This window comes from Cervus elaphus, chromosome X (assembly GCF_910594005.1).
Source record: "Cervus elaphus chromosome X, mCerEla1.1, whole genome shotgun sequence".
Taxonomy (NCBI): Eukaryota; Metazoa; Chordata; class Mammalia; order Artiodactyla; family Cervidae; genus Cervus; species Cervus elaphus.
The window spans coordinates 29,978,966-29,994,568 of NC_057848.1; the positions used below are offsets into that span (position 1 = coordinate 29,978,966).

Sequence of the window (15,603 nt, forward strand, 5' to 3'; positions counted from 1 at the left end):
CCTTCGAATGAATATTCAGGGTTGATTTCCTTTAGGAGTGATTGATTTGATCTCCAAGGGACTCTCAAGAGTCTTCTCCAGCACCTAAGCTCGAAAGCATCAATTCTTTGGCACCTAGCCTTCTTTATAGTCCAACTCTCACATCCATTCATGACTACTGGAAAACCATACATAGCTTTGACTAGATGGATCTTTGTTGGCAAAGTGATGTCTCCGCTTTTTAATATGCTGTCTAGGTTTGTCGTAGCTTTTCTTCCAAGGAGCAAGCATCTTTTAATTTCATGGCTACAGTGACCATCTGCAGTGATTTTGGAGCCCAAGAAGATAGTCTGTCACTGTTTCCATTTTTCCCAAATCTATTTGCCATGAAGTGATGGGACCAGATGCCATGATCTTAGTTTTTTGCATGTTGAGTTTTAAGCCATCTTTTTCCACTCTCCTCTTTCACTTACATCAAGTATCTTTAGTTCTTCTTCACTTTCTGCCATAAGGGTGGTGTCATCTGCATATCTGAGTTTATTGATATTTCTTCCAGCTATCTTGATTCCAGCTTGAGCTTCATCCAGCTCCTCTTTTTACATGATGTACTCTGTATATAAGCTAAATAAGCAGGGTGACAATATACAGCCTTGACGTACTCCTTTCCCAATTTTGAACCAGTCCTTTGTTCCACGTCCAGTTCTAACTGGTTGCTCTGTATCTCCATTATTTCTTTTTCATTCTTTTTTGATCTACCATTTGATTTCGTGGTTTTCTCTGATGTTTTTCTCAGTTTCTTCCTCTTGTTTTTGGCTTTGGTGGGTCTTCATTGCTGAACTTGGGCTTTCCCTAGTTCAGCTAGTGGTGGCCACTCTTTGTTGTGATGTGTGGGCTCTCATTTTGGCGGTCTCTCATGTTGCAAGGCACAGACGATAGGTGTGCTGGCTTCAGTAGTTGCAGCGTATGGGCTCAGTAGCTTTGGCTCACAGGCTGTTGAGTGCAGCCTCAGTAGTTGCTGGGCATAAGCTCAGTTGCTCCATGGCATGTGAGATCCTCCTGCCCCAGGGATTGAACCAGTGTCCACTGCATTGCAGGACAGATTCTTAACCACCAGACCACCAGGGAAGCCCTCCTGCTTAACCACCAGACCACCAGGGAAGCCCTCCTGCTTTTTTTTTTTTTTTCTTTTCTTTGGTGTTTCTGCTTGTTGTTAAGTTGCTAAGTCATGTCTGACTCTTGGCATCCCCACCAACTGTAGCCCACCAGGCTCCTCTGTCCATGGGATTTCCCATGCAAGAATACTGGAGTGGGTTGCCATTTCCTTCTCCAGAGTATCTTCTCAACCCAGGGATCAAACTCACGTCTCCTTCTTGGCAGACAAATTCTTTGCCACTGAGCCACTAGAAAAATTTCTGCTTTAGATTTATGTTTTATGGTTACCATAAGGTTTGTATACAACATCTCACAGATGAAATAGTCCTTTTTCTGCTGATAACATCTTATCTTCATTTGCCTATATAGCTTATGTCCTTTTCCCCATTCCTGTTCATGTTTTTGTTTCTCAAATTATCTTTCTTTATGTTGTGAATTTGTTACCAAATTGAAGTAGATATGGTTATGTTTTCCTCTTTAACCTTTATGCTATAATAAAATGTTAAAAGCCTGTTTTGATGTAGTTACAGTTTCATGATTCTGTCTGTTTGTTACCTTACTCAAACTTTCATGTACTTTTTTGCCTTATTGTTTCTGGTAGAAGAACTCTTCTCAGCATTTTTTGTAAGGCACAGCTTTTGTTTGTCTGAGAAACTATTTCCCATTCATATCTGAATGATAACTTTGCTGGATAGAGTATTCTTGGGTGACAGTTTTTAATCTTTCAGTATTTTGAGAATGTCATTCCACTCCCTCCTGACCTGTAGAGTTTCTGCTAAGAAATCTGTTGATAGCCTAATGTAGGTTCCTTTGTAGGTTACCATCCTTTCCCCCCTGCCTTTGAAATTCTTTCTGTGTCACTGACTTATGAAGACAACTTTGGTACAATGCATCTTGCAGAAGATCTTTTTGCATTGAGGCAACAGTTGTTCTCCTAGCTTCATGGACTTGTATGTACAGTTCCTTCCCCAGACTTGGGAAATTCTCACCTATTATTTCTTTCTTCTCCTTGCTCCTGCCTCCCTCTCTTTTCCTTTTGGGATACCCATTACCCTAATACTGCCTTTCTTAAAAGAGTCAGCTAGCTTTCTTTACATTTACTCATTTTAAAAAATATTTCAATTCTCTTTTCTCTTCTCCTTGTATCATCTCTCTGTTTCTATCTTCAAGCTTGCTAATTCTCTCTTCCATATGGTCTGCTCTATTTCCAGTGTTTGGTAATGCATTCTTCAACTCATTTATTAAGTTCTCCAGCTCCAGGATTTCTGATTGGTTCATTTTACTTTCAGTGTCTTTGGTAAAGTATTCCTTGTGTTTATTAATTTTATACCTGAACTCATTGGTATCCTGATTTATCTTGTAGCTCATTGAATTTTATGATAGCTATTTTGAATTCTCTTATCAGTTAGATCACAATATTCTGTGATTTTTAAGTTTGGTTTCTGGAGAATTGTCATTTTCTTTTTGTGGTGCAATGTTACTGTGGTTTTGCATGGTGCTTAATGAGGTGTTACTCTGCTGGCCCATTTCAAGTGGCAAACTTTACCTTTCTTCTTGTTTGTTGTTGTTTTAGTCGCTAAGTTGTGTCCGGCTCTTTTGAGACCCTTTGGACTGTAGCCCGCCAGGTTCCTCTGTCCATGGGATTTCCCAGGCAAGAATACTGGAATAGGTTGCCGTTTCCTTCTGCAGGGAATCTTCCTGACCCAGGGAAGATACAAACCTGTATCCCCTGCATTGCACGCAGATTCTTTACCACTGAGTGACTAGGGAAGCCCCTTTAATTTCTAGGTAAAACTTTTTGTCTCTAATAATTCAACAGATTAGGCCTTTCTTTTATCTTCCAGCAGGTGGTGCTATAGCACAAGTTTTTGGTTTCTCTTACCTGCACTGCCTCTGGTTTATTTGACAGTCAACACTTTCCACTCTTAACCACCTCCATCAGAGGTATCTCCCAGTGCCTTCGTTGTTACTGCTTACGCTTCCAGGGTCGTTGGTGCTATGCTGCTGGTGGTGTGGCTGGTGTCACTGCCTGGGGCACCAGGATGCTGGGCAGTTCTGCCATGTCTAGGATTTCCTGAGTTGCAGACTTTCCCACTGCAGTTTCGGGGGTAACCCAGGTGACACAGGAACCTCGGCCATGTTCAGTGTTGTCAGATTTGAGGACTCTGCGGCAGTAAGTGAGAGGAGGGGTCAGAATCATGGGTGCCTCCACGGCTAGACAGGCAGGGTCCCAGACCCTACTACCACTGCCATCCAGTTAATCTGTGGCTGTGGGCACTGCTGTAGCCAGGAGGCCAGAGTTGTATCCCCTGCTTACCTTGTTGCCACCGAGTTCTCTGGGACTGCAAGTTCAGCTGCCATGACTTGGGGGACCAGGATTACAGGCACCAACTCCACTGTTCCCCAAATTCCACATACTCTGTAAGTTCTAGTCCACCCACCTTTAGATATACAGCTATGTTGAAATCTCCAGTGCTCTGGTATGTTGGACAGAAGCACTTTTGTTGAGTTGTGGATGTTTTACTGGCTGTAGATAGGAGAGAGACAAAGAGAGCGTCTTCCTTTGCCTTGATGCTGATATCACTCTGTTCAATTTTAATGAAACTAATGATACAGTCCCCAATTTATGTTTCAGTTTACTATTTTTAAACTGTATGATGGTGTGAAAGCAATAGAAATTCAGTAGAAAACATACTTTAAATTCTGAATTTTGATCTTTTATTGGGCTAGTGGTATGCAGTACTATACTCTCTTGTGATGCAAGGCAGTGGCAGTGAGCCACACCTCCCAATCAGTTATGCAGTCAAAAGGATAAACAACTGATACACTATAATCATTCTGTACCCAGAAAGCCATTCTGATTTTCACTTTTAGCGTGGTATTCAATAAATCACATGAGATATACTTTATTATAAATTTGGTTTTGTGTTAGGTGATTTTGCCAAACTGTAGGGTATTGTAAGTGTTCTGAGCATGTTTAAGGTGGGTTAGGCTAAGCTATGATGTTAGATAGGTTAAGTGTATTACATTCATTTTCAAGTTACTATATTTTCAACTTACAGTGGATTTATCAGGACTTAACCCCATCATAAGTTGATGGAGATCTGTATTTTGGGCTTATATCAATTTTTATACTATGTGTTTAATCAAATAATTTTCATTATTCAAATTCCCCTCTTTTGATACATGTTCTTTAGTAGTTACTCTATAAATTACAACCTGAACACTTAACTTATTGTAGATAAATATAAATTATTTACAGCTTCCCTAGTGGCTTAGTGGTAAAAAAAAAATCTGACAGTGCAGGAGACACGGGTTTGATCCCTGGTCCGGGAAGATCCCACATGTCATGGAGCAACTAAGCCTGTACCACAACAATTAAGCCTGTGCTCTAGAGCCCACGAGCCACAACTACTGAAGCCCATGTGCCCTAGACCCTGTGCTCTGTAACTAGAGAAGCCACCACAATGAGAAGCCCATGCTCCACAACTAGAGAGTAGTCCCCACTTGCCGCCACTAGAGAAAAGCCCCCACAGCAATGAAGACCCAGCACAGCAAAAGATGAATAAAATAAGTAAATAAATAAATGCAGATTATTTTACCATTTCCTGATAATGCTAGATCTTTAGGATAATTCCATTTATCTCCATTTTCATTATTTTTGCTTTATATTTTAATTCTACATATATTTTAAATTCTAAGAGACATTTTTAATATTGTTTTTCTTACATGGTTAGCATTTTTTTTTCATTTATTTTTACTAGTTGGAGGCTAATTACTTTACAATATTGTAGTGGTTTTTGTCATACATTGACATGAATCAGCCATGGATTTACATGTGTTCCCCATCCCGATCTCCCCTCCCACCTCCCTCTCCATCCCATCCCTCTGGGTCTTCCCAGTGCACCAGCCCTGAGCACTTGTCTCATGCATCCAACCTGGGCTGGTGATCTGTTTCACCCTTGATAGTTTACTTGTTTCATTCTGTTCTCACAGAACATCCCACCCTGGCCTTCTCCCACAGAGTCCAGAAGTCTGTTCTGTACATCTGTGTCTCTTTTTCTGTTTTGCATGTAGGATTATCGTTACCATCTTTTTAAATTCCATATATATGTGTTAGTATACTGTATTGGTGTTTATCTTTCTGACTTACTTCACTCTGTATAATGGGCTCCAGTTTCATCCATCTCATTAGAACTGATTCAAATGAATTTTTTTAATGGCTGAGTAATATTCCATGGTGTATATGTACCACAGCTTCCTTATCCATTCATCTGCTGATGGGCATCTAGGTTGCTTCCATGTCCTGGCTATTATAAACAGTGCTGCGATGAACATTGGGGTGCACGTGTCTCTTTCAGATCTGGTTTCCTCAGTGTGTATGCCCAGAAGTGGTATTGCTGGGTCATATGGCAGTTCTATTTCCAGTTTTTTAAGAAATCTCCACACTGTTTTCCATAGCGGCTGTACTAGTTTGCATTCTCACCAGCAGTATAAGAGGGTTCCCTTTTCTCCACACCCTCTCCAGCATTTATTGCTTGTAGACTTTTGGATAGCAGCCATGCTGACTGGCGTGTAATGGTACCTCATTGACGTTTGATTTGCATTTCTCTGATAATGAGTGATGTTGGGCGTCTTTTCATGTGTTTGTTAGCCATCTTTATGTCTTCTTTGGAGAAATATCTGTTTAGATCTTTGGCCCATTTTTTGATTGGGTCATTTATTTTTCTGGAATTGAGCTGCAAGAGTTGCTTGTATATTTTTTGAGATTAATCCTTTGTCTGTTGCTTCATTTGCTATTATTTTCTCCCATTCTGAAGGCTGTCTTTTCACCTTGCTTATAGTTTCCTTTGTTGTGCAAAAGCTTTTAAGTTTAATTAGGCCCCATTTGTTTATTTTTGCTTTTATTTCCAGTATTCTGGGAGGTGGGTCATAGAGGATCCTACTGTGATTTATGTCGGAAAGTGTTTTGCCTATGTTCTCCTCTAGGAGTTCTATAGTTTCTGGTCTTACATTTAGATCTTTAATCCATTTTCAGTTTATTTTTGTGTATAGTGTTAGAAAGTGTTCTAGTTTCATTCTTTTACAAGTGGTTGACCAATTTTCCCAGCACCACTTGTTAAAGAGGTTGTCTTTTTTCCATTGTATATTCTTGCCTCCTTTGTCGAAGATAAGGTGTCCGTAGGTACGTGGATTTATCTCTGGGCTTTCTATTCTGTTCCATTGATCTATATTTCTGTCTTTGTGCCAGTACCATACTGTCTTGATGACTGTGGCTTTGTAGTAGAGCCTGAAGTCAGGCAGGTTGATTCCTCCAATTCCATTCTTCTTTCTCAAGATTACTTTGGCTATTCAAGGTTTTTTGTATTTCCATACAAACTGTGAAATTATTTGTTCTAGTTCTGTGAAAAATACCGTTGGTAGCTTGATAGGGATTGCACTGAATCTATAGATTGCTTTGGGTGGAATAGCCATTTTCACAATATTGATTCTTCCAATCCAACCACATTTTTTTTAAATTCTCTTCATTCCTACTTATATTTCCATGCTTCTCTTTGGAATCATTTTCCTTCTGACTGAAGAATTCCTCTCAGCATTTATTTAAATACAGCTTGCTGGTGATATATTCTCTATTTTTATTTGTATAAAAACATCTTTATTTCACTTTTACTTTTAAAAGGATATTTTCAGTTGGTTGCAGGTTTATTTTTTTAAAGTCTGAAACTACTGTTTTATTGCTTTCATTGTTTCTATTAAGAATCAAACTAATGTCTTCTGATTGTTCATTCAAAGATACTGTATCTTTTTACTGTGAGTGCTTTTAAGATTTTCATTTTGATTTTCAACTGTTTGCATGTGATGTGCCAAGGAGTGGTTCTTTTTGTTTTATACTGCTTTGAGGTTACAAAGCTTCTTGAGTCTGTTTATTGATATCTTTCATCAGTTTTGGAAAACCATCTGCCATATTTCTTCAAATATATTTTCTTCCTCATTATTTCCTTTTTTCCATGATTCTTACTTCATATATATTAGCATTTCTGACTGTGACCAACAAGTTTCTTATACTTCATTTTTTTACTTATATACATATTTATTTTTGATTCTGTGTTTCAGTTTGGACCTGTAACTCCATTTACTCTTTTACTATGTCTTCTGTGCTAGTAAACCTATCAGTTAGGTTCATTGAGCTCTTGTGGGGTTTCCAACCCAACTAGCCATACTGTGATTCAGTTCTAATGCTAATAATCAGACTTAACATCAGATTCGTAAGGGCTTAGTCCTCCTCAAGATTGACCTTACCTCAGATGTTAATGGCCACAGTTCAGCTGGTCCCCAGGTCCCCCTCATTTCCAATCAACTGGCTACAAATTCAGGAATTCCCATGACCCCCTCAGAGTCAGTAGCTCATTAGAATGAAAAATACTATACTTAAAATCACAGTTTTATTGTAAAGGTTACAGATCAGGAAGAGCCAAATGAAGAGACACATAAAGAAAGGTCTGAGAAGAAACATGGAGCTTCTGTGTGCTCTCCTTGTGGAATCTGGGCATGCCACTCTTCTGGCACGTTGTTGTATTTTAAATCCTGGCTTGCTGACTCCAGTGTCTGTATTACCCATTGGTCTGTTTCCATTGGTACAATTTATGGTAGTAATAAATATTACCATTTAAGAGGTTGTATCAATGAACATTTTAATCTGAAAGGGAGATAGTGACCCATGGTGCTCTCTACTAGATAGCAAAATGTAGTCAAAGTATATCAACTCATTCAAAATTTAGCACTGAGAAATAAAATATAATAAATGGGACGTTAAAAGTTATTTGTATTCTCTTGGTGGTATTTACTTCATAAAGCAAGAAAGTACACCATATCAGGGTTATATGAATCCTTAAAAATCATTATCAGTGTCTCCTAAGAAAGGAGAAGGCACAGTTGGAATGACTTTTGTTGTGCATGCATGCTCAGTCGTGTCCAACTCTTTGCCACCCTCCTCTGTCCATGAGATTTTCCAGGCAAGGATACTGCAGTGGATTGCCATTTCCTCCTCCAGGGAATCTTCCTGACCCAGGGGTTGAACCCATGTCTGCTGCATTGGCAGGCGATTCTTTATTACTGAGCCACTGGAGAAGACCATAGGAAAGACTACAATATTAATTATAATACTGTTATATCAATGAGGGCATGGCATGCTATACAATCTATATGACTTTTATCTAAGGTCAATAAATTTATGAAGAGTACAGCTTATTGCCTCTGACATAATTTTTATAATATTCAGCTACTATCCACCATATTTAATATTATCTTAACCGTCTGTTCCCTTTCTTTCCTCAGGCATCCTTTTATATTTCTTATGCTTTAATTTTTCATCCCTTTTTTTTTCAGTTTCCTCAGTTGATACCCATAGACATTGATACCTCTACTTCTGTCATTTAGGCCCTCACCTTTAAGGCACTTAAGGCGTACAAATGAATGATTGTATGTTCCAGTAAAAATTTCCTAAGCCACTTAAAAAAATTCTATACAATATAATGACGCTGTCAGAATTTGGAAAACTAGTTCTAATTTGTTTCAGATGAAAAAAGTCACTTTATAACACCATGTATTTTAAAGTATATGCTGCTGTGTGTGCTCAGTTGTTCAGTCATGTCTGACTCTTTGCAACTCCATGGACTGTAGCCTGCCAAGCTCCTCTGTCCATGGAATTTTCCAAGCAAGAATACTAGAGTGGGTTGCCGTTTCCTACTCCAGGGTATCTTCTCGACCCAGGGATCAAACCCGCATCTCCTGCATTGGCAGGCAGATTCTTTACCACTGTGCCACTTGGGAAGACCCTATTTAAAAGAATATACATACTGTTTAATGATCTCAAAATACATGTAATTTAACTATTTTTATTTATTTAAATATCTCTCAGAGTTGATGTTACCAGCTTATTAATTTTTATAAATAAACCATTTTTCAATACTCAGAAAAAAGTTTAATTACAACTATAAAACGTGTTTTTATTTCCTGGAGTTCTTTAAATGAAATTAATGCAGTCTTCCTTCATGAAAGCTTGTTCTTTGCATTCACTAAGAACTCATTCATAAATAAAGAATACTACTATTGTAACAGACATTTCTATTGCTGAAGTAAGTTGAGCAGTATTATGTGGTATTCTACAAATGACACTTCTGTTTTGCTTTATGCTTTTAGTTTTGGAACTACAACAGCATAAAATACTCATCATAAAAATACACTGAAAGTTTTTAAGAAGGAGGTATTTGTTATAAGTGCAAGTTTCTCTCGTCAGCTTCAAAATAAGATGCTTCCTTTTCACTTATTTTTCTTTCAATGAACAATTATTGAGTGGCTATTCTGTGGAGATACAAAAATAGATAAAGTCTATGTTTTTGTAAAGCTAATAGAATCTGGTAGAGGAGATAAACTGAAAAGGCAGTAATTTTAATACAATGTGGTGAGTGGTATGATAACATTTATTCTTAGTGCTATGAGAGCATATATAAGGATTAGTGAACCTTGAGTAGAGAGCAAGGATGGCTTCTTATAGAAAATAATGCTACGAGCTAAATTTTGAAGGCTGAATAAGAGTTAACCAGGCAAAGGAAAGGGGGAATAAGGTTTTTCTGGCTGAAAGAAAAATGTGACGTTTTGAAGCATTATGAGGCTTATAGAAAACTCTGAAATGAGGTTAGAGAGTTAGGCCAGATTGTTTTCCAGAATATTTGAACAAAGCAAGCATGAAAGGAGGCCATTGAATAATTTAATTTATATTGTAGAGAATGAAATATATGTATATCCATCTTTAGTGTCAACTAATTTAATAAAAGTTGAATAGTTTCTTTTGTGTAATACTCCTTAAAAAACATATAACTGTTTCAGTATTTGAATTATGTTAGTATGGATATATGTTCATAATTTGAATGTGTTTCCCTTACATTTCTAATGCATTATTTTCAAGAAACTAAACCTATAAATTTTTTAATCATATTGGATTAGAATAAATTCCAAATGGAACGAGATTTCCCATTCAAGTCTGTTTTTATAACTGTTTGTTATCTTTTTTTTAATCTTTTGTAGAATTCCTGTACCTCAGCCAGAAACGTCTTCACAAACAAAAGGAAGTACACCAAGCATGCCAAGCTCCTCCCACTGTATGTTGCTTTGATGATGATGATGATTTTATGGAGACTTTGTGGAACACTATTATTATATACATATTGCTGTTTGATTTGATTCTGCATTTTGGGGTTGTGCCTGCCGCTAGCTAATATAAGTACTTTAAATAGATATGTAGCTAGTTATTTTTGTTTCTATTTTTATTTTTATTACCTTAAATCCTTGTCAAAATTACTAGTGCCAAATTGTTCTGAATTTTGGACCAGTACATCACTTAATTCCCCAAGAAAAAGAAATGCAAAAAAGCAAAATGGCTGTCTGAGGAGGCCTTACAAATAGCTGTGAAAAGAAGAGAAGTGAAAAGCAAAGGAGAAAAGGAAAGATATACCCATTTGAATGCAGAGTTCCAAAGAATAGCAAGGAGAGATAAGAAAGCCTTCCTAAGTGAACAATGCAAAGAAATGGAGGAAAACAATAGAATGGGAAAGACTAGAGATCTCTTCAAGAAAATCAGAGATACTAAGGGAACATTTCATGTGAAGATGGGCTTAATAAAGGACAGAAATGGTATGGACCTAACAGAAGCAGAAGATATTAAGAAGAGGTGGCAAGAATACACAGAAGAACTCTACAAAAAAGGTGTTAATGACCCAGATAATCACGATTGTGTGATCACTCACACTCACCTAGAGCTGGACATCCTGGAGTGTGAAGTCAAGTGGGCCTTAGGAAGCATCACTACGAACAAAGCTAGTGAAGGTGATGGAATTCCAGTTGAGCTGTTTCAAATCTTAAAAGATGATGCTGTGAAAGTGCTGCACTCAATATGTCAGCAAATTTGGAGAACTTAGCAGTGGCCACAGGACTGGAAAAGGTCAGTTTTCATTCCAATCCCAAAGAAAGGCAATCCCAAAGAATGCTCAAACTACCGCACAATTGCACTCATCTCACACACTAGTAACGTAATGCTCAAAATTCTCCAAGCCAGGCTTCAGCAATATGTGAACTATGAACTTCCAGATGTTCAAGCTGGTTTTAAAAAAGGCAGAGGAAGCAGAGATCAAATTGCCAACATCCGATGGATCATCAAAAAAGCAAGAGAGTTCCAGAAAACCATCTATATCTGCTTTATTGACTATGCCAAAGCCTTTGACTGTGTAGATCACAATAAATTGTGGAAAATTCTGAAAGAGATGGGAATACCAGACCACCTGACCTTGAGAAACCTCTATACAGGTCAGGAAGCAACAGTTAGAACTGGACATGGAACAACAGACTGGTTCCAAATAGGAAAAGGAGTATGTCAAGGCTGTATATTGTCACCCTGCTTATTCCACTTATATGCAGAGTATGTCATGAGAAACGTTGGGCTGGAGGAAGCACAAGCTGGAATCAAGATTGTTGGGAGAAATATCAATAACCTCAGATATGCAGATGACACCACCCTGATGGCAGAAAGTGAAGAGGAACTAAAGAGCCTCTTGATGAAAGTGAAAGAGGAGAGTGAAAAAGTTGGCTTAAAGCTCAACATTCAGAAAACTAAGATCATGGCATCTGGTCCCATCACTTCATTGCAAATAGATGGGGAAACAGTGGCTGACTTTATTTTTCTTGACTCCAGAATCACTGCAGATGGTGATTGCAGCCATGAAATTAAAAGATGCTTACTCCTTGGAAGGAAAGTTATGACCAACCTAGACAGCATATTAAGAAGCAGAGACATTACTTGATCAACAAAGGTCTGTCTAGTCAAGGCTATGGTTTTTCCAGTGGTCAAGTATGGATGTGAGAGTTGGACTATAAAAAAAGCTGAGTGCTGAAGAATTGATGCTTTTGAACTGTGGTGTTGGAGAAGACTCTTGAGAGTCCCTTTGACTGCAAGAAGATCCAACCAGTCCATCCTAAAGGAGATCAGTCCTGGGTGTTCTTTGGAGGGCCTGATGTTGAAGCTGAAACTCCAATACCTTGGCCACCTGATGCAGAGAGCTGGCTCATTTGAAAAGACCCTGATGCTGGGAAAGATTGAGGGCAGGAGGAGAAGGGGATGACAGAGGATGAGATGGTTGGATGGTATCACCAACAAAATGGACATGGGTTTGGGTGGACCCTGGGAGTTGGTGATGGACAGGGAGGCCTGGCGTGCTGCGGTTCATGGGGTCACAAAGAGTCGGACGTGACTGAACTGAACAACACTTAATAAATTGGTTCTTTGGTAGTACATTCCTTCAGATGTACTATTTTTAATTAACAGAAGAATGAGGTAGGAAGTTTAATTTTTTTTTTTTTTTACAATAACCGTAGTTAAAGGTAGTTGTAGTTCCAGTTTTCGGGTTCATTTCTGAAGTGATATCATGACACAAATTTAGTTATGGCAGGATATCCTTAAAGTGAGTTTGTTTAAAGCAGATCTTATAAGGGGGCATCTCTGTAGACATTTCAATACTTTAGATCCTTCTTGTTTTATGAGTTATTCTTATTTGAGAATTGACTTCTAGTCAGTCTGACAGATTAAGAACCCACAAAGGGATTTGGATTGTATTCCCCCCCTCAAATAAAAGATAGAAAATAAGGGGTAAATCATTATAGTATAAATACATAACCAAGCTGAAAGCAAGAATTAAAAATTCCTAAGTGGCAGAAACAAAAAAGATTAAATTTAGTGGCAAGTAGGAACTAAAACTAAAATTGTTCATGGACATTTAAGAACTAGAGGCCTAAATGATCATAGACTGAGGTGTAATAACCACTTAGAAAGCAGAATCCAGAGCACAGGCCTCTTGCATTTGAAGTAGAACCAATATAAACTTGAAAGGTTATTAAGGGTCAGATTAATTATTGCCATCAACATGGGAAAATATCAAGGAGCTTCCTGTATTCCCTGGACAATGAGTAGGAAAAATTGCATTGACTTAGTACCCACTGACTTGAATTAGAAAACCATTGTTAAATATCAAATTCTTTTTCATTGGTCTATATGTATGTCCCTATGCCAGTATACAGTATTTTGATTACTGTAACTTTGTATCAGCTTTTGAAATTGGGGTGTATGAGCCCTCCAACTTTGTTCCTGTTGTTCAAGATTGCTTTAGCGTTGAGGACTCTTCTGATTCCATATGAATTTAAGGATCCATTTGACCATTTCTGCAAAATAAGCTTTTGGGATTTTGATAAGGATTGCATTGAGTCTGCAGGTAGTTTTGGATAGTATTGACGTCTTAATAATATTAACTCTTCTAGTCCATGAACATGGGATTTCTTTCCGTTCATTTTTAGGTATTCTTTATTTCAACAATGTTTTGTAGTTTTCAGTATAGAAGTCTTTCACCTCCTTGCTTAAATTTTATTCCTAGGTATTTTCTTCTTTTAGTTGCTATTTTAAATGGAATAGCCTTTTAAATTTTCTTTTGAATCTCTTTACTTGCTATAGGTCTGGAGATTTTTTTTTTTCTTTTGAATGAGTTTTGGTAATTTCTTTTGTTTTTATGAATTTGTTTCATCTCAGTTTTCTAATTTATGGTGTGTGATTGTTCATAGTATTCTGTTTTAATCCTTTTTATCTCTGTAATGAATCACATTTTATTTCTGAATTTAGTTATTTATGTCTTCACTCCTTGGGTCAGTAGAGGTGAAGATTATAAATTTTGTTGGTCTTTACATAGGACAAGCTTTTGGTCTCTTAGATTCTATTATGTTTTTTATTCTCTTTCATTTATATTTACTTTAAGCATAATGACTTCTGTCACTTTTAGTTCCTTTAAGTTTAATGTTACATTATTGAATGAGATCTTTCTTTTTTAATATCAGTATTTATGTTGTAAATTTCCCTCTGATCACTACTTTCACTGAATCCTATAAGTTTTTATGTTGTATTTTCATTTTTGCTCATGTACCGTAATACTATACCTCGGGGTTGGTTGGTTGGTTGCTTTTTAACTTGTGTGAACAGAGGCAACTCAATCACTCTCTATATGTCAACCTACTCATCTCTGAAATTGACAGCAAGCTTCCCAGATGGCTCAGTGGTAAAGAAGCAGCTGCCAGTGCAGGAGATACGGATTCAATCCCTGGGTCAAGAAGATCCCCTGGAGGAGGAAATGGCAACCCACTCCATTATTCTTGCCTGGGAAATTCCATGGACAGAGGAGCCTGATTGGCTACAGTCCATGGGGTTGCAAAGAGTTGGATGTGACTGAGCAACTGGCATGCACTCAAATGGGATGATAGCATCCCTTTATTTACTTCATAAAATTGGCCTAAGACTTTTAAACAGATGTTCGAAAGTACTTTTTAAACTGTAAATGTTTCTCAAAGTTGTCACATTTGTATAGCATCCCTCTATAGGAAAAAATCTGGAAACTAAAAATAATCAGTTAATTCTTAACAGATTATGTGAGTATAAACCCTTGGCTGTGTTACCATATGAATGATTGGTTTAATTTTTTACTTTTTTTGAATCTATATCATTTTCATAATGAATTATTTTGCCCAGGCTTATAGATAATTGCCTTTATATCTCATTTCTCTTTATTTTTTCTTGATTATTATCAATATTTAAAATATATTGATAACTTTTAGCTATTCAGAGCAAGCAAACCTTAAAGAAACTGATAATTAAATTTAAATGGTCAGAATTGTTCAAAAAACAATTAAAAAAATACAGAAATGTAACTAGAGTGCGAGCAAAAGATCAAATCTTATTCAGTTAGTGTAGTGTCCCAAACCCCCAATATGGCATTTCTGTTAACGAGATAGTTTCTCAAGAAGTGTCTGATACATGAAGTTGATAATGGTTCTTCCTAATTTACAAAACTCTTTTCATTTTTTCTTTTTTAAATTGAGGTGTAATTAGCATATAACATTATATTAATTTCAGGTGTACAGTATAATGATTTGGTATTTGTACGTATAGCAAAATGATTACCACAATAAGTCTAGTTAACATTCATTACCATACATAGTTATAAAAATTTTTTTTTCTTGTGATTAAAAAGATCTACTCTTAGTAAGTTTAAGATATGCAGTATGGTATTAACTATAGTCACCAAGCTGTACATTACATCTCCATGACTTATTTATTTTATTTTATAACTTTTGATCCACTTCACCCACCCCTCCCAAACCCTTGTTTCTGGCAACCATCAGTCAGTTTTCTGTATCTGTGAGCTTGTTTTTTTGAGTGGTCTTTTTTTTATTCCACATATAAGTAAGATCATATAATATTTGTCTTTGTCTCACTTATTTAACTTACCATAGTGTCCTCAAGATTCATCCAAGTTAAGATTTCCCTTTACGACTGAATAATATTCCTTTGTATATATACCACATTTTCTTTACCCATTCATTCATTGA

At 37.1% G+C, this 15,603-nt stretch overlaps 1 protein-coding gene across 2 annotated transcripts in view; it reads left to right on the plus strand.

Annotated features, from left to right (window-relative positions):
• Positions 1 to 15,603, plus strand: part of RADX (RPA1 related single stranded DNA binding protein, X-linked) — a 74,139-nt gene that overhangs the window by 35,697 nt on the left and 22,839 nt on the right. For both annotated transcript variants that reach the window (XM_043896456.1, XM_043896457.1), the window contains exon 11: positions 10,216 to 10,289. In XM_043896456.1, coding sequence (XP_043752391.1) covers positions 10,216 to 10,289 — 74 coding nt within the window. The remainder of the gene's footprint in view (positions 1 to 10,215; positions 10,290 to 15,603) is intronic.